Source organism: Trematomus bernacchii, unplaced genomic scaffold (assembly GCF_902827165.1).
Source record: "Trematomus bernacchii unplaced genomic scaffold, fTreBer1.1, whole genome shotgun sequence".
Lineage (NCBI taxonomy): Eukaryota > Metazoa > Chordata > Actinopteri > Perciformes > Nototheniidae > Trematomus > Trematomus bernacchii.
This window is the reverse complement of record NW_022988050.1, coordinates 15,491,573-15,510,803: the sequence shown is the minus strand read 5'-3', so window position 1 is coordinate 15,510,803 and position 19,231 is coordinate 15,491,573. Positions and strand designations below refer to the sequence as shown.

The 19,231-nt window shown below is 38.7% G+C and overlaps 1 protein-coding gene across 3 annotated transcripts in view; it reads left to right on the top strand.

Annotated features, from left to right (window-relative positions):
* The window catches only part of LOC117473383 (formin-like protein 1), a 37,273-nt gene extending 20,657 nt beyond the window's left edge, over positions 1-16,616 (top strand). For 2 of the 3 annotated variants that reach the window (XM_034118955.1, XM_034118953.1), the window contains exons 10-26: positions 2,179-2,253; positions 2,828-2,938; positions 3,088-3,237; positions 3,689-3,790; positions 4,791-5,034; positions 6,062-6,334; positions 7,022-7,146; positions 7,445-7,647; positions 7,977-8,211; positions 8,891-8,959; positions 10,018-10,098; positions 10,237-10,366; positions 11,369-11,532; positions 12,174-12,275; positions 12,459-12,554; positions 13,415-13,529; positions 16,242-16,616. In XM_034118955.1, the coding sequence (XP_033974846.1) occupies positions 2,179-2,253; positions 2,828-2,938; positions 3,088-3,237; positions 3,689-3,790; positions 4,791-5,034; positions 6,062-6,334; positions 7,022-7,146; positions 7,445-7,647; positions 7,977-8,211; positions 8,891-8,959; positions 10,018-10,098; positions 10,237-10,366; positions 11,369-11,532; positions 12,174-12,275; positions 12,459-12,554; positions 13,415-13,529; positions 16,242-16,342 (2,376 nt within the window). In that variant the 3' untranslated portion in view covers positions 16,343-16,616. Of the gene's footprint in view, positions 1-2,178; positions 2,254-2,827; positions 2,939-3,087; positions 3,238-3,688; positions 3,791-4,790; positions 5,035-6,061; positions 6,335-7,021; positions 7,147-7,444; positions 7,648-7,976; positions 8,212-8,890; positions 8,960-10,017; positions 10,099-10,236; positions 10,367-11,368; positions 11,533-12,173; positions 12,276-12,458; positions 12,555-13,414; positions 13,530-14,801; positions 14,882-16,241 lie in introns of all 3 variants that reach the window. The other variant, XM_034118954.1, reaches the window with a different exon arrangement.
* The last annotated feature ends 2,615 nt before the right edge of the window (positions 16,617-19,231 follow it).

The following is a 19,231-nucleotide window of genomic DNA, read 5'->3' as shown; positions in this document are numbered from 1 at the left end:
CATACAAGCTGAATATAAAAACACAGAATAAAGTAGCTACATCTTAATAATCAGCATGTTTCTCAAGCAGACGCAGGATGTATGGGGCTGCTAGCTAACCGCTAACGTTAGCCCAACTTTTTTCTTTGAAGACCTCGGTATCTGATGATTTGAATCCTTTATCCAGCTTAGTTTAAATGACCAATATCTAAAGGATATCTTTGCAAAGTTGCTTTAATTGGATAAAAGGTCAGTTTATGGCTATTGAAACAAACCACTACTTTCATTTTAAAACAGATTTCAATATTTTACGGAAACGTTTGGGCTAATATAATACATTACTTAACAAAATATACAACATACAGTAGGTCATCATTTTTTATCCGGAAATGTTACATTTCAAACATTCTAACCAGACTTCATTTGGAAACAGCCACAGACAGAAGCAGAAGGGACAGAAAAGAAAACAAACAAGTGTCTGACGCATTAGTGATACATATGATCTGTTCCGACTTTAAAAAGAAATCTATCATTATGTAATTATTTCTTTAGTGTGTAATTACATAACAGAGCTGGTCACTAGTTTGTGTCTAACAACAGGTGGAAGTAGTGCATTGGTTGGGGACTACTTTAAATGGCGGATTAATCCACGTTTGGTACTCTTATGAGTATCTTTGGCAGCAGGACAGTGTATGTGAGATTTAGTCAGAATAAACAAAAGTGTTCACAGTAATGAAGACGCAACAGTATGACTTAATTATGTCTTTTAAATAGTTGTTAACATCAATGCAGCACTTTGGCACTGAAGACAAATATATATCAGGCTTTGATACACATACACACTACTTGTACGGATCAACTGATTTATTGTTTTCATTCAATTTATTAAGAGTGGGAGAAATGTAGAATATTACCAGACTCATCCTTTAATACAGAAAACAGAATAGGTGACAACCCCCCCCCTTGATCAGTGCAGCATCAGTTACCCCACAGAGACTAGAGTATCACAGAGTGGCTTGTTTTGGTGCCGCAGCACCGCTTCGTGTGTGTGGGCGAGAGCCAGAGATGGAGCAGCGATAAATTGGAGGCGGGGGGGGGGGCACGCAGCCAGGAGCTGGCTCATGTGTCCCCTCAGCAGCAGAACGTGGGCAGCATTGTTTTGGGTTGTGCAGGCTGTCAGGTTGGCATGCTGCATTATTTAGCAGACATGAGTGGGCAAAAGGGGGAGGCAGAGTAAAAGATCGCAAACACAGAGACTACTAACGGAAGCAGGCGGCAGGGAATCTGCTGAGCTGTGAGTTAAGGAAGCACAGTTTGGTAACAAATCATTTAACCACATTGTTCTCAAGCACATACTAAAGCCTTGTTTATGTGATGGTTCTACTGCAGAATGAAGAACAATCAATGTAGCATACTGTAGCAACAATCCTGCAACAATCTAAAGGCAACACTTTTTATTTTAATACATTTTTTATTGTTATCTTCATGTTTTTTTATTTTTTATTATTGCCATTATGTCAGTTTGTCAGTTTGTCAGTTTGTCAGTTTGTCCATTAACTGGGCCTTATCTTAACCTACAGACACAAAAGCAGATTTTAATTTAAAATAAGGCAACATGATCTTTTTGTCAGTGTATTTAAATAGTTTTCTGAAATACAGACAATTCAGATGGATAAATATATATATTATATACATATATGAATACAGCTCTGGAAAGAGACCACTGCACCATTATCATTTTCTCCGGTTTTACTATTTAAAGTTACGTGTTTGAGTAAAATAAATGTTTTTTTATTTTATTCTATAAACTACTGACAACATTTATCTGTGTTGGCATTCAACAGACACCGGAATGGAATGGCAGACGTACATCTAGAGATTAAAAAATGTTCAGATAAATAGATAGATAGATAGATAGATAGATAGATAGATAGATAGATAGATAGATAGATAGATAGATAGATAGATAGATAGATAGATAGATTGATAGATTGATTGATTTTTGTGAGCACACTGCCCCCATGTGTGTACATACGGAGAAGGCATAATACAAGTTGTTGGTATCTCATCCGGAGCATGTCTCACAGGACTTCATCCAGATTTACCTCAAAACTCAGTCAACACATAATGAATCATCCTCTGTTTCACTCTGCCCGCTGTGAGCTGATTCTAATTCTCACTCCTCTCACTGTGTTTCAGGTGTGTGGAGAGAAGAGTCGCTTTGAGAAGCTCATGGAGTATTTCTGCCATGAGGACAGCAACATCGACTTCATGGTAAAGCTGGAAGCAAACAGAACCAATGATACAAACAATCATCCAATAACACGGCATGTGATCAACGTGAAGTCTCACATATACAAACAGAGAGGATATAACTTGATACTAATGCTGGTCATGTGATAGTAGAAAAACTGATGCTAATCACCAGCTTATTGTATAGTGGAACCACCTCTCATAGCAGTAAGTAGTTAAAAAAAAAAGTTAAAATAAAAATTGTATAAAATATATTTTCAGTAAAACAAACTGAATCGGTATTGCCTGGTTAAAAAAAAAGAGGAAAAAATAACATTTAAGAAAATGCATTTCGATTTTGTGGCTTAACCATGCATTCTGTAAATACAGTTTACCTGGCTCTGAAATAAACTAAACTGATACAAACTGAAAATAGATAATTCAATCTGTAATACAAATTGTAACTTCATAACGATTTTAATATTTGTGTAAAGTCTGATAAATGTCTACCTACTGCCTGTCATTTAGCTGTACATACTTACCCTCATCTGTAATCATTATCAACCATAACATTGGCACCTGTAGTTAAAAAGTATTTCCTCTGTCTGCCCACCAGGTGGCCTGTATGCAGTTCATCAACATCGTGGTGCACTCAGTGGAGAACATGAACTTCAGGGTCCACCTGCAGTACGAGTTCACCCGCCACGGGCTGGATGAATACCTGGAGGCAAGTGTGATGTTTGTCCATTTAATAGTTGTATTTATTAAGACTCAGAAGAATCTATTGGATAACATTGATGTAGTCCCTTTGTCATTTGTTAATCAGTTACAACATGGCAAATGTTTTAATCTTTTTTAAATGTCCTGTTTGAGCAGAAGTTGAAGTTCACGGAGAGCGACCGGCTGCTGGTGCAGATCCAGGCCTATCTGGACAATGTGTTTGATGTGGGGGCGCTGCTGGAGGACGCAGAGACCAAGAACGCTCTGCTGGAGCACATGGAGGAGCTGCAGGAGCACAACACACAGGTGGAGACACACACACACACACACACACACACACACACACACACACACACACACACACACACACACACACACACACAACACACACACACACACACACATACATACACACACACACACACACACACACACACACACACACACACACACACACACACACACACACACACACACACACACACACACACATACACACACACACACACACACGCACACACACGCACGCACACACACACACGCGCACACGCACACACTCACGCACACACTCACACGCACACACACATGCACACACACACACACATACACACACACACACACGCACACGCACACGCACACACACACACACACACACACACACACACACACACATCACTCACACATATGCAGATGTACACAGCATGTAGGAAGGTAATCATAATGTATAAATGAATAATACATATATAAATATTCACAGTTGAGCTCCAGGCTTGAGGAGAGTGAGAGGGAGGCGATGGAGAAAATGTCAGAAATGGAGAAGAAGCTCATTCAGACCACGAAAGAAGTGGAGCTCTTAAAGGTACAGTACACCATTCTATTCTTTATATGTTTTTCTTAAATAAAGTATAACTTGTGTATTATTTTCATGATATTCTTTGCAGCGAAGTAATTGCAAAGTCTTGGAACATTGATTCATAAAAATAGCTTAAATATTTAGACAAAGCAAAACTAGTTTGGCCAACATACTTGGAGGAGAAAGCAAGCTTTCAGAAAAAGCACCCAAAGAATCTGTTCTGCCTGACTTTATGGGTCAGTTTTGACCTTGCATACTTGCATAGTTGTTGATGATCAGTAGTGAAAGAAGTACTAAGATCTATTACTTAAGTAAAAGTATTAGTAGTACAAACATGTTCTGTTACAAGTAAAATGTATGTAATCAAAATACATGTGCAATGGGGTCATCATTTCACTCTTGGAGCATTTAGATAAAATGTATTTGCCCTAAAATGACGTGAAGTAAATGTATAAATAGCATGAAATGAAAATACCATAAAGTTATAATTAAGTGCAGTACTAGAGTAAATGTATTTAGTTTTATTCATAACTATTTTGCCCCATATTTTGCTTGATTATCTCATTTACGAGGGTTGGTGCGGCCAATGCATACTTTTAAAGAAATACCTGTAGACAACAAACCTGTACTTCCATTTAATCTATGTTTTATACTTAAAGTTAATATTCTTTTGAAATGCTAGAGTTTGTTGTTAAAGAACATTTTTCTTTAAATTTACCAGGGCCCAAACTATTCATCTGCAGTTCAGTAGTAAAGCACTAGGCAAAACAATATATTACAATATTAATATCCAGATGTACAACGACAAAGCCCGAGTTATAATATATGCAGTAGTAGTTTTTATTTTATTCACTCGCCATAACACATCAGATATTTTGATTAGCAATATATAATGCTGGTGATGGTTATTGCTAGTATTTGATACTCTAGGCCCCTTGTGAGTTTATCGTTCTTATACTGTACACAGTTTCCTTATACATAGTGTGTATTGCACTGTGTTCTGTAGGAGGGTCTGCGTGAGTCCTGCTCCCAGGTGATCGTCCTGCAGCAGCGAGAGCGAGAGAGAGACATAGAACGTGAGAGGGAAAGAGAGATAGAGCGAGACAAGGATCTCTCCACCCAGGCCCTGAGGGAGCTGGAGGTCAAAGTTCAGGCTCTGGTGGAGCAGGGGCGGGTCCAAATGAAGCGGTCCTCCTCTGGACAGCTGGACGTCCAGGTGGTCCCCATCATCCAGCACGTGATTCAGAAAGGTCAGAGCTGCAGGCTGACATTGTGAATCAGAAATATCTACTGCGGACCCTTCTACTATCATTTCCTCAGGGCCCCTGGGCAGCTTGTTCTATCAAACAATACTACTCAAATATTTTAAGATGAATCATATTTAAGTTTGTGTTTTTCTCCTTGCAGATGAGACAAGAACATAAAGATCAAGTCACTTCTTTTAAAACTGTCTGTCCTTCATCAAGTTTTATTTTAGGGTTAGGAAAACACATTTTGTTGCCGCTGTTCATTTTGATGATCTGATTTCATGCTTTGGAAAATGTGGACAAATTGTTGGAGAAAAAAATGACCTATTTGCAGACCAGATTTATCCTAAAATAAGACCGTCACTAATGTCATCAACTGAGTTTGCCTTGATCAAGGCCCACAAGTTATTCACGTTTTTGATAATGCATTCAAAATATTTGTTGGTGTTAATCACCTTCATCTTGCTGCTTCGACAACAGTTTGTGACAATGATCGATTAGTATAAGATGAAGATGTGAAATGAATGAAAAGCTGTGATGAAAGGGCCCTACAGTATATACTCATCTGGTGTCTAGCTTTTCAGCCATCACAACAGATTGGCCACAAATGTAATTCATGCCCAGGTGGCGTCTTCTCTAATGTAGGCGATTGCATATAAAGTCAATGCAAAGACGTGATTGGACATCAAATGACTCTTCCCCTGGGGGGTTGGCATTAAAGGCAGAGATGTTGAAACTCAACTTGAGTGGAAAGCCCCCAGGAGTTCAGCTCCCTGGACATCAGTGTCAATCAGCACGAATCAACAGTACAAAGTATTTCAAAGGAACAAAGTACAATGAGTTGTCGAGCTAGTGTGACTTTAGATGCACACAATTCATCATATATGAAGAAAAAAAGTGTCTCTGTTTTTCTCTTAATTTATAAGGTTTTTCTTTAAAGGACGCTTAAAGAAAAATAAAGTTATTGGGAAAGAAAGACCCTGGGAGCGTTATGTTGAGGTATTAAGACTCCACTTTGATCCCCTGACAGCTAAAGAAGAAGCAGACTCAGGTGAAGACCCCTCAGCCTCCCCCCCCTCCTCAGACCCTCAGCCTCCCCCCTCTGAGGATGCTCTGCAGGCTGCAGTTCCTGCTCCTCCACCTCCTCCACCTCCACCTCCAGGCTTAACTGGAACTCCTCCTCCACCTCCTCCTCCTCCACCTCCTCCTCCTCCTCCTCCTCCTCCACCATCAGCACCCTCACCCCCCCTGCTGCCTCCTGGAGGTGGTACGACCCAGCTGTCTCTGACTGATGGGAGCTCAGGTAAGTCCACAATGAAGGAGAGGGGTTCTTAAAGAAGACTGAGCATGAATACTTCAGAGCAAATGATTATAGACATACTTATTTATTTAAATGTGACCTAATTTCTGACCACGAGTGAAAACAGCTGTAGGTTTATTTCTTTCTCCCAAATAAAAGAACATTATCCATCCTGAAGAGTGATTCCCAAACGCTTTAGTTTGATTTAAATACGATTTAGCTGCCGGAAGAGGTTACAATTATTAAAAAATATATTTTAGAAAGAAAAAGAATAGGGAAAAGTCAATTCCAAAATATATTCTTTGCATACAGCTTATTCCATAAACAACATGCATACAATAGGGGGGGGGGGGGGGTACAGTTTAGGAGAGGAAGGAAGCCTGACACGCTTATTCACAATCCTCCCCTTGTAAACAAATCAAAATGAAATGATTACTAATTTAAACTAAACAACGTAGATTAAAAGGAATATCTGTTTATTCAAAACACACAAGCAAGCGTGAAGTGTAGGAAAGCAGGGAAGAGGACAAAGTGAATGTAGAATAAGTAGATATGTACAACCACCAGAAGCATCTTGCTTTAAGGTTCAAGATGAAATCAGATGTTTCTTTAATCCTAGCTGTATCACTGATTCCATAACTGGAGACCTCTAAATATGATTTTTATTGTATTTGTTATTCTTTGTTCTAGGTTGTAAAAAGAAGAAGCCGATTGAAACCAAATACCGCATGCCTCTGCTGAACTGGCAGGCCCTGAAATCCAGCCAGGTGGCAGGAACCATCTTCAACGAGCTGGACGACGAGCACGTCTTAGAGGTCAGACTTCGCCATGTATACACAACATACTGTACATACTGTACATTCTTCATTGAGTATACATCAGGTCATTCTTTAAATGTTTATATATTAGTTTTATTTGTATTAAGAGTATATTTTTGGGGGCCACCACATAGCTCGATTGGTAGAGCTGCTACCAAATACTAGATAATTATTAACTAAATAAAGCATGTTGAAACAAACAATTGGCTCTTTTCCCGCCTAAAAACAGCAAAATATAAAAGAAAATCTAAGAAAAAGTATTTGTTTGATATTTTTCCAACATTATCTTTCCCAGGAGCTGAACATGGCGTGTTTTGAGGAGCAGTTCAAGACGAAGGCCCAGTCCAGCCCTCTGGAGATGGGGACCATCAAGATGAAGCTGTCCCACAAGACCCCCAGTAAGGTTTCTCTAATGGAGCCCAACAGGGCCAAGAACCTGGCCATCACCCTGCGCAAGGAAGGGATGGCTGCCTCCGATATCTGCTGTGCAATCGAGACGTATGTAGCGGTATCATTATCCTTGACTTTTGGTAAAAACATCAAATAAGCAGGTTGACGTCAAAAGGCATTGGTATGGATGTTGCAGGGGCCGCTAATGTTAGCTTAGCTTTTTTTATTGTTTTTCCGAAACCTTGGCTAAGTTTGTTTATCTGATGGTTTTCTGATTGTTTGGGGTGAAGGTCTAAAAGGTTTAAAAAGTGTTGAAAAATGTGGGATAATTTTGGTACACTATTATACCTCTAAATAATCAGGGTATGAGACATCCTCTATTGTACTGGATAATATTGGACTCTGAAATGGTTTCATTACACCATGCCTCCCCACAGGTACAACCAGAGAGCTCTGAGCCTGGACTTCCTGGAGCTCCTGGAGCGTTTCATCCCCACAGAGTACGAAATGAAGCTCATCCACAACTACGAGTGTGAGGGCAGGCCCCTGGACGAGCTCAGCGAGGAGGACCGCTTCATGGTGCGCTTCAGCAAGATCCCGCGGCTCTCCCAGCGCATCAGCACTCTCACCTTCATGGGAAACTTCCCCGAGAGCGTGCAGCTGATTCAGCCGGTGAGTAAGCCAGAGGGATGTTCACTGACCTCACCCGTCATTCAGATTATAAGGTAGGAGGCATCCAGTCTTTCAGATACAACACAGAAGAAATGTATATCTCAACCAGCAAATAATGGCGTGATAAAACAGTTTTACCAGACAATTTATAGTTCCCATTACTAGGGCTAGGTCTCATTTCTCTTCCATCATTATTTTTGCATACCCATTTTCCTCCATACTGAAAATATCTTGCTTGTCTTCTAGGTTGTCACACACACATTTCTTTTTTTTAAATCAAGCAGAAATAATAAAACAAGGAAATGCATGCAGAAAACATAGATACATATAAAACAATACACTATAGTTTACAATGGAAATATTAACTAACAAGTTTCACAAATACACAGCAACTAGAGAATACAAAAACAATCGTTTTTATATAATAATTCAATTTACTATCATTTTGGTGAACTAAATTAAAGTAAACTACAAAAACTAAAATACAACTTAAAATAAAAGGTGTTTTTTGGCAAAGGATTTCATATTTTCATATTAATTAAAAACAACCAAGACTTAATGTAAATTAAACATGGCACCTGAAACTTTATGTACGGAAGCCTTGAGACGTCATTTGTTACATCTTAAATATTTGTTTTGTTTTATTTGGCTGACAAACAATTTCCACTCTTTCTGGCAGCAACTGAACGCCATCATCGCGGCCTCCATGTCGATCAAATCTTCCAGCAAGCTGAAGAAAATCCTTGAGGTCAGTACTGAACCGTTTTGTTTATTCATTGTTGATGTACGACTAATGTTTTATATTCCTGGCACTTGTTTATGTGACTGAATTCCCCCTAAGGGATTCATAAATTGATCTTAACCTTAAAATAAAGCTGATGTGAGCCTTGGGGTCATTTGCAGAGTAGATTAACAGATAGATGTTAACTGCAAAGGCTTGAAGTCGAATAACTCTTACACCAGGAAACTGAATGCAGAAAACACAACTCTATATGACGGTGATATAAGACTGTTTCGTAATAATTGCATTCAGTTCTAAGTCCCTTTCTTTGTTATTATTATATGTACCCTTAGTTTACATCAAATTAGTACCAAACACTTTGTATATAAATTCTATATTACGAGTAATGAGCAGTAAAGTGGTAGATGGTAGTCCATATTGAAATAAAAGATTATAAGACAATAATGTATCTGATTATTTTTGTGTGCATTTAACATTACCAGCACTTCATGTTTTCAATGAGGAGAAAATAACTTGTTTGTTGAGTGATGAGACGGAAGGACATCTTAGGTTTTATGAATGTTTACCTGGTGATTTAAAGGTGTAGGATCTATGGGGATTCACTTGCAGAAATGTATCTTATATCCAAAGCTATTATTGCGTAATATGTGTGGCACCATTCTTTTACGGTAGCCCAGAATAGACAAACTAAACTGTGGCTCGAGAGAAGCCCTTTCATCTTTGTGTCTTCTTGCGGGAGGGGTGAGCTGAGGGGTATTACATAGGCTGCAATGTGCATCCTCACCACTAGATGTCCCTACATCTAACACACTAGACCTTTAGAGGAAACACTTTTTTGCTGCCTTTGTGTTTTGTAGTTTTGGGGGGAGAGTTATTAATGATAAATATAATGTTTATATAGGAGGTTTGGTTCTTTTCTCACAAACGTTGTTTCACCACTTCACACAACAACAGCACTTAACTGTCTTACTGTTTGCCTCTTTAAAGGTGCCTGACACAAACCATCTTTCTAGTCATTACTTTTAGTTTTTTGACAACATTTTCTTCTCTGTTTCCACAATTAGATCATCTTAGCGTTTGGAAACTACATGAACAGCAGCAAGCGCGAGGCAGCGTACGGCTTCCGTCTGCAGAGTTTAGATTTGGTGAGTAAAAGGCTGTTATACTCTTGTATTTTCTTATAATACTACAAACAGCTTGTCACCTAGTATTGAGAATTTCTATACGTATAGTAAGGTAGGTTTGAACAACAAAAATGATTGTTTTTTGCCCTCTACCCCAAGCTGTTGGACACCAAATCCACAGACCGAAAGCAGACGTTGTTGCACTTCATCGTCAGCATCATCCAGGAGAAGTACCCGCAGCTCCAGTCCTTCTACACAGAGCTGCACTTCCTGGACAAGGCGGCACTCGGTGAGTCCATCAGGGGCAGAGCAACAATATATTGTGGTAGGAATGGTGTGTTCAGGGGCAGATCGTTGTAGGAGTGTCATGTTGACAGGTACTTTGTAGCTTCACAATCCAGACGCATACTTTAAAGGCAATACTGTATGTGACAGATTTGAGTAAAATAAATCAAATCAAAACAAAATGAAACATATGCTAAATTATTTTTTGTAGCGCTTCAAAGAATTACAAATTAAGTATCTGTTCACTAAATAACAATAGCAGTAGTGTGATCAAGAGAAGTGTCAAACTAATAACATCCTATTTTTATAAATCGATGTAATCTTAGAATAAAGCTTAGAAATTATTATTGTTATCTTTATATAATTCCTTTTTGTGGCCATATCAACAGAATACCTTTCATTATAACTGGAAACAAGACAAGGACTTATTTTCTTTCATGTAGAGTCCTTATTACTATATATCTTGAAACTGTAAATTATTAAGAGCCTACAAATGGTGTTGGGAAAAAAGAATTATAGCTGTTAGTTTTATAATAAAAAACTACATTTTTTTATCACAGTAAAATAAAGGTAGTAGTATAAATCATAATATATAATGTTTCTAAATGTGTCAAGTTGTTTAATTTGATCATCTGCCAGGCTTTTTCAAGACTATCTAACATATATAAGACTTCTAATGATGATTTGTAGCAATTAAAATAAAGTTTATATTGAAACTGAATGGATCTATGGCTTTAAATCCAATTACACTGAGACAGTAAATCCAACCAGTGCAGATATAAGTGTGTGTCATACATCAGAAGTTAATGAGGAGTTATGGCAGTGAGAAGATGGTTTTATTCATAGTTTTCCCTTTGTGCAGGTTATCTTTCCCTTCACCCTGGCACAGTGTGACCCTTACATTACCATTAATACCATATCATGGAATTACGTTACTATCAGCACTGATAAGGGTGTTCAATTGAACTTTGAAATGACACTAAAGTCCCTCTCCTTTCTCTGGTAGTTTCTCTTGACAGCATCCTGCAGGATGTGCGCGCTCTGGAGCGAGGCACGGAGGCCGCCAGGAGGGAGTTCTCTGTGGAGAAAGACAACCCTGTGCTGCAGGCGTTCCTCAGCAGCAACACTGAGCTGCTCCAATCCCTTATCGGTGATGGAAAAACTGCCCAGGTCGGTTTTATTTACCCCAAAATAAACATAAATCACAGGTTATTGCACTGAGTTCACTCAGCAGGACATCCTTTGACTCCTAGATGATAATGTACAGAAGCCCTGAGAGGCCATCGTGCAAACAATAATTCTGTTGATCAATTTTCCTACGACTGATCTCCTGAGTTTATTAAGACTTAAGAATATATATATTTATGTCTGTGAAAACAGGTGCAATTAAGTCATTTTTCGTGGGTCAATCTTTTGTTTTTGTGATGATGATAATAATAATAGAATAAAATGTGATTTTAGGATTAAAAGAATCCATGTTTTCTTCCAGGTGAAACACAGATATATTTTATGTTAGAAAATGTGAAATGACTGCCATTAATGTTATTTCCTGAGACATTGACACCGAACAAAATATAAATTAGTGAATTGAATCCTGGAAAAAAATTAAATAAATAAAAAACCCTTTTTTAATGTATTCTTAAGTGATATACACTGGAGAAAAAACAATGTTTTCAGAACTAGAAAATAAATCATATCAATCTTTTTTGTCTATTTTGGCCTCTAAGTGCCTCCATACAATTTGCCTAGGATTCACACCCTTTTTATTTGAGTTGAATTGAAGCTAGAGATTTGTTTCCTCTATCTTTCAGGATGTGTATGACTCTGCCGTGGAGTACTTTGGAGAGAACTCTAAAACCACGCCGCCCTCCACGTTCTTCCCTGTGTTTGTCAGGTTCATCAAAGCATACAAGGTCAGATAACGCTCATCATATTGACTCCTAGCATGCATGAGCAGACAGAGCAGATAGCTGCTCCACTGATAAAACAGCTATTACTGTAAACTCTCAGCTCTATCAGTGAGCTACTGTCACGCTTTCTATTTGACCTTTACTCGTAGATAAGTATCAACCATTTCAATGATTTTCCCCCGGCAGCAAGCGGAGCAGGAGAACGAGCAGAGGAAGAAACACCATGTGCTGAACTGTGACGCTCCAACAACTCCACCCAAACCTGAAGTCATGGGGAATAAGGTACATTTCGTTTCTGCTCAAAATACAGTGTAAGCATCTACATATTCATAAACCATCCCAGTTATCATACAAGAATACTGTATAAAGGATCATATCTCTATATTGCACCTGAAATCTTTATTGACAGTTTTTGTGACAATTTCAATCACTTAAAATAATATGGTACATGCCCAGTTACTTGAGAAGATTGGACATTTATATAATATTAAAAATAAAACCAGGTTGGTATAAAAATGTTACAGTTTACCTGAGTTACAACCTAGAAACTTTAAACTCCTTCATTCAACCTTTAATTGACTCAGTTATATTGTAAATAGCATCTTTACATCAGTTTTTCCTGCAAAAAACAAAGAAAAGAATTACGTAAAAATTGAGATAAAAAGTTAAAATACTAAAAATCCAAATAAGTAAAATGTTAAAACCTCGCAAATAAATAACACAATTAAAATTAATCGAATGAATCCACTACAAATATCTGTAAGTGGAACGGGACAAAATAAAACAATTGAATGCCATTAGAATTAAAGGAGGTAAGCTTCATTTTCTTCTGCATGTTATTAGAGTTTGAGTGAAAATATGGAATTTAAAGCTCAGTAAAAAACAGCCATCCCTAAAACAGACGTATGTGTGTACTGTTCTGTACATGTGCAAACTGAGTAGGTAGAAATGAGCACAATATGCTGAATCTTAACCGGCCCAACGTATGCATTGACTGTATGCTGTTCGTATTATGAGTCAAATGTGTAATTTGGGAGATTATAACATCTAAACTGTAAAACACCATAGTTATCCTTTAGGTTTTCATCAGCAGCTTTTGAGAAAAGAAAAAGAATCAGACATGGACATGTTTGATGTTTCAGGTATCAATGGCGTCCAAACTGCCGCAGATGGACCTGATAGCAGAGCTGAAGAAGAGGCAGGTGTCTCCTCTGGTGAGGGAGGGGAAGGACGGGGCCATAGAGGACATCATCACAGGTACACACACACACACACACACACACACACACACACACACACACACACACACACACACACACACACACACACACACACACACACACACACACACACACACACACACACACACACACACACACACACACACACACACACACACACACACACACACACACACACACACACACACTCACACACACACTCACACACACAGCCTAGCTTAGCATTAGCACGGGAGGCAGGTAAAACAGTCAGCCTTAATTAGATTGAAGAAATACAATTCCTCTAAAGCTCATTGATTAACACTATGTTGTTTAAACTAAACACTAACAGAAATGTAAAGACAAAATGTATCTCCATTAAACTCAAAACGTTTTTTACATTTTTGTTTGTTGTCATTATTTAGCTTTGGAGTTGTAGATACTGAAATAAATAAAACTAAACCAATCTACTTAAAATAGTAGCTGAGAGCACTTGTCCTTTGGCTTTTATGCTACATGTCTTTATAACAAAACTGTTGCTGAATAGTGGCTAAATGAGGCTACTGAACATCATCACTCCAAACTATTGACTACCTAGTTGACCTTTACAACCTGAGTTATCAACTATTCTAACTCAAACTAACACATTCCAAGGGGTTATTCTTTAATAGAAGGGGTCAGTGCAATAATACAAATTAAAAGCTGAAATCGTAGTGGTGGTGTCGTACGGACATGCCACCATGGTGTAGCTTAATTATGGCTTTTTACTTCTGGCGATTGCATTTATGCTGTCAAAATCATAAATGTATTCATTAGGGTAAAATGATCATGCTTAACAAAATGTGTAACTATAATAAACATTTGTTTGCTAAAGTTCTTGTTTGGTTGCAATAATCCAAAATCTGAGTGACTCTTTTCTTGGGGAGTCAATTCCTGGTTGCATCGTTTCACTCCTTCACAGAGCCCACTAACTGTGTTCCTCTGCTTCCAGTGTTTATGCTAAGCTAGGCTAACCACATACTGACTTCCAGCACTGAATGAAATGGACATGATATCAATCTTCTTGGAAAAGAGAAATGTTTTCCAGTATGTTAAACGTTCTTCAAAGGGGATCTTATAGCTTAGTGACTTGTTTCTAAGTAATACCTTGGTTGGCTTCACTACTGCATAACTAAACATGTCCCGTGTTCTCTGGAGGAAAAAGTACCCTTTTTTCTAAATCCTTCACTCCTTCCTTTATGCTTACCTCACTTGTATTTGTCCTTGCCTCTCCTCCTCTCTCCCTCCCTGTGGTTTCTCTGGTCTTCAGCTCTAAAGTCCGTGCCCTTCACGGCGCGCTCTGCCAAACGCTCGTCCCGTCTCTTCTGCGACTCGGTGTTCAGCGACGAGGTGACTTCTTAAATCCCTCGCTGCTCTGCGGCTCTGTCTCTCTTCCTCTCTGTTTACTGTGACGCTGAATGAGCAGCTGTTTATCTCTCACTGCACCTTTCACAGACTCTTAATGTATATCTGTATGTTTTACGGGGAAATATCATAAATGCACTACGACGACAACTTCATTATTGTGGTTTTTCTTCAACTTGTTACAACTTTATTCTTTAAAATCCAAGAATCCATATTGGGTTTGGGGTTAACCCATCCCTACTTCATAATATTGCAATGGTTCTCTATCAATCGTGATCTTAGATCTACAACTACATTTTGTTATTTAGTTGTAACAGCTAAATCATAATGTTACAACTTAATTCTTAAAGATATTTGTACCTACAATATCTGCAAAACACTTTTAGGGGTTATTGAAAAGGCTCACTGGCTCTGATAATGTCAATATTCAAGGCTGAGACTGAAACATGGTTATTCATAAATATAACGTATTTTAGTACCCCTGATGTTGATAGTCTACACATTTCTTTGAAGGACAAAAAACCACCTCAGGAAATGTATCATAAAACAAGACATGGCCTCTACTACTACAAATATTTGTCTGGTCTTTTCAAAAAGTAATTGCTGTTACAAAACTTGGCAACCCAATAAATTCAAGACCAAAGATACACAAGCTTTGGCACTGGGTGTCATGTAACTAGTGGTGTAAAGTAACTAAGTACATTTACTCAAGTACTGTACTTAAGTACAATTTTATACTATTTAGATGTTTTACTGCTTCATACTTCTACCCCACTACAATTCAGAGGTAAATCGTGTACTCCACTACATGTATTTAATACCTTTAGTTACTTCACAGATGTGGATGAATGATGTGAAATATAATCAAGTGTTAAATCAGACTTTAGTTCCACCTGGAGTAAATTCACAAGCTACCCTGCAGTATACAAAGTCATTCAAACTAGCTGCACCTTTACCAGCTTTGAGAACACTTTCATGATCAATCATTATAAAACATATCACATATATTATTCTCAAATGGACCAATCTGCAGAAGGACTACTTTTACTTTTGCTACTTTAAGTATATTTGATGCTAGTACTTTTGAATTGTAACTGGAGAAACAATTGCAATACAGGACCTTTACATGTAACTGGTATTTCCATGTTTACTTAAGTACAAGATAAGAGTACTTCTTCTAGATGTTATTCATGTCATTTACTGCGCTTACATTCAAATGTTATTTCTACTTGAGTACATGTTATGCACTGTTGTAACTCTACAACTACATCTCAGAGGTAGATAGTGTGCTCTTTACTCCACTCCTTTTACCTTACACCGAGTTTCTGTTTGGTCCCCCCCTCAGATTTAAGGAACCAGCCGTACAGACGGGCAGACGCCGGCCGACGCAGCGCCAAGTGGAAACCAGGACAACAGCTCCACGTGTCCTCAGACATCTCGCTCTGAAAAAACACTGCACACACTGACAGCTTCAAGTAGAAAAGCACAAAAAGGATCAGATGTTAAACTCACCGGGGCAACCATCTTTCTCCCTCATGCATGTTGAGGAATGCAGAGGTGACTGATAATGCATGTGAAGCTGTTCCCTCACACACACACACACACACACACACACACACACACACACACACACACACACACACACACACACACACACACACACACACACACACACACACACACACACACACACACACACACACACACAGACACACACACACACAGAGAGGCATCTTTCTGAATAAAGTGATGACTGTAGAATCTGTGATTTGAATAATCTAATGTTGAAGTTGGTGAATATTAGCTGCACTTGACGCTAATGACACTGGATGTCATACGAGCTTGTTAGGACGATTACGTGTTAGAAGGAGCTGATTTGTAACGAGAGTGCTTCATTACCCTGCTCAGCTTGAAGTGAATCTTCAAAAAGCATTTAAAATCAACTTTGACGGACGGACCACTCATAAATCATTTTGATAGGTTTCCTAAAAATGCTCCAGACATGATTTTTTAATTGGTTTAATTTTAAATAGATTCTTAATTACTGCTATCCATCTCTCTGTCCTGCAGGAGGTCTGAAAGATTTAGGCTAAAGATTTGTAATATATTTAAATTATTTTTAATACTGAAGTGTAAGAATGATGAACTTCTACTTTGCTTCTGCATTTCAACAAATAAAGCATTTTTTACTGTGACTGCTTTAGTGTCTTTCTCTTCTTAGTGCAGTGTACGACTTAATAATAAAATTGAACAAGATTTAATGTCTTCATCCATGCTAGCTGCTCTGTGAGGCTTTTATGTGCACAGCTGTGCTTTTAGCTGAATGCTCACGTGTATCGTTTTCCATCTTAGTTTAGCATAAGAAACTTCAATTACATTTTTTTACATTTTTATGAATTTATAAACTGTGACATTTTGATGATCTTTTGACATGCTGTACTATGAATTGTTATGATTTTATTGAATTACTTTACTATAAAATAACATTATTATAACATATTGAACTGAACCTTGTTATGACATGAAAGCTCAGCGCAAGTTCAATGAGGAAGACCAAGCTCTTCATTCATATTACACGTCACTTCATTACTCTCTCCTCCCTCATTAAGTGATCGGGGGCGTCACTCTCCAGCTAACCAATCACTCCTCTCTCCATTCTCACAAGCCTATCGTTGCACCCGCTAATCCCTTTAAATCTGCTCTTCCCTCTTGTCAGCTGTCATTTCAGGTGACAATATGCAACCCTCCTCCACCCCTTTCGCCTCCCGTCTCCTACAGGACCAAGCTAAACCTTCTCCCTTCAGACCGGTCCCACCTACTTATCACCACCACCACCAGTGTCTAGACCCCGGGGGGTTTCATCAGAGCGGTTCTTCCCCCTCCTGAATGATTATCCTGCAAACTGGGGCCTAATCGCCAAACACCATTTCATTCTCCTGTTATAATTTTGGCAATCATTATTACATTCATATTACGTGTCCCGGTAATAAATATGTATTTCATATATCAACGTCTCTCCTGATTGAAATGCTATACTATGACATTAATATGGCTCAGGGCCCGTCCACACGGCGGCGTGCGTTGAAGCTTCAACGTAGCTTCCCATTCACTTTGAATGGGGTGACGTCAGGCTTTGCCGAACTGCATTGTGGGAGCGTCGCTTCGCTTTGCTCGCTTCAAAAGTTGAGCAATGTTCAACTTTTGAAGCTTCGACGGAAGCGTCAGCCAATCAAATCATATGCCAGTACACAGTGGCGGTTCTAGACCAATTTGACTGGGGGGGGGCCAGGCTGGGGCCAGTTCTTTTCTGAGGGGGGCATAATAAATGCAGGACGAAAAAGACAAAGACAGTACGAAGTCATTGAGCATAAGAAAACAATGCAATACAGTTATTGGTATTTGTTTCAGTACACATATTTATGTCAGATACTTATAGTTACAGTTTTTACGCTCTAAGGGGGTCTCCAACCTTTTTTAGGATGAGAGCTACTTTCAAAAAATAAAACAAGTCGTGAGTTACTTTTACTCCTCTTTTATTTTGCAGTGTATATATTTAGCACATTTTAACATTATTATATGCTCACCTTTAACCTTTGTGTGCTGTTTGGGTCTGTGGGACCCGTTTTCAGTGTTTACTAAAAGAAAATGTATTCAATTAAATTATTTTAACCTGCTTTATTTGGGGGTGGACCTCTCCTCCTCTAGGGGGAAAGATTTTTTTTTAAATGTTGAAGTGAAATGCATCCTCTGGTGCACTTTGAGCACAAAATGAATTGATGGATACAGCTCTCAACACTCATATGAAAGGGAGCTGTATACTTTTCAATAATCCAAACATCTTTAGAATATGATCACAACCAATAACAAATCATTTAAACTTGTTTATTCTTATCTTATGTTACCTAGTTAGCATTCTTTCTTTTTATTTATGCATATTTTACTAATCACTCCCCTTTTAAACTGTTGCAAGAATGTGATTGGTCGATATTCATTGTGGGGGGAGAAAGGGTGTTAGTTACGCCTATTCCGTCAGCCAAGAAATCGTTTAATCCTAAACTTTTTTTTTGTGGCCCCCTGGCCCCCCCTAGATCCGCCCCTGCCAGTACAAGTTCTAGCCAATCAACCGCGTGCTTGTGTGTCCGGGGCGGGAGATTCATGTGATTGGTTGTTGGTCGAGCTTCAGACACGCCCGCCGGCAAGCTTTTGCACGCCGCCGTGTGGACGCTGCGTCACTTTGAATGGGGTGACGTCAGGCTTTGCCGAACTGCATTGTGGTTCCGTCGCTTTGCCTCCGTTGCTCGCTTCGAAAGTTGAGAAAAGTTCAACTTTTCAAGC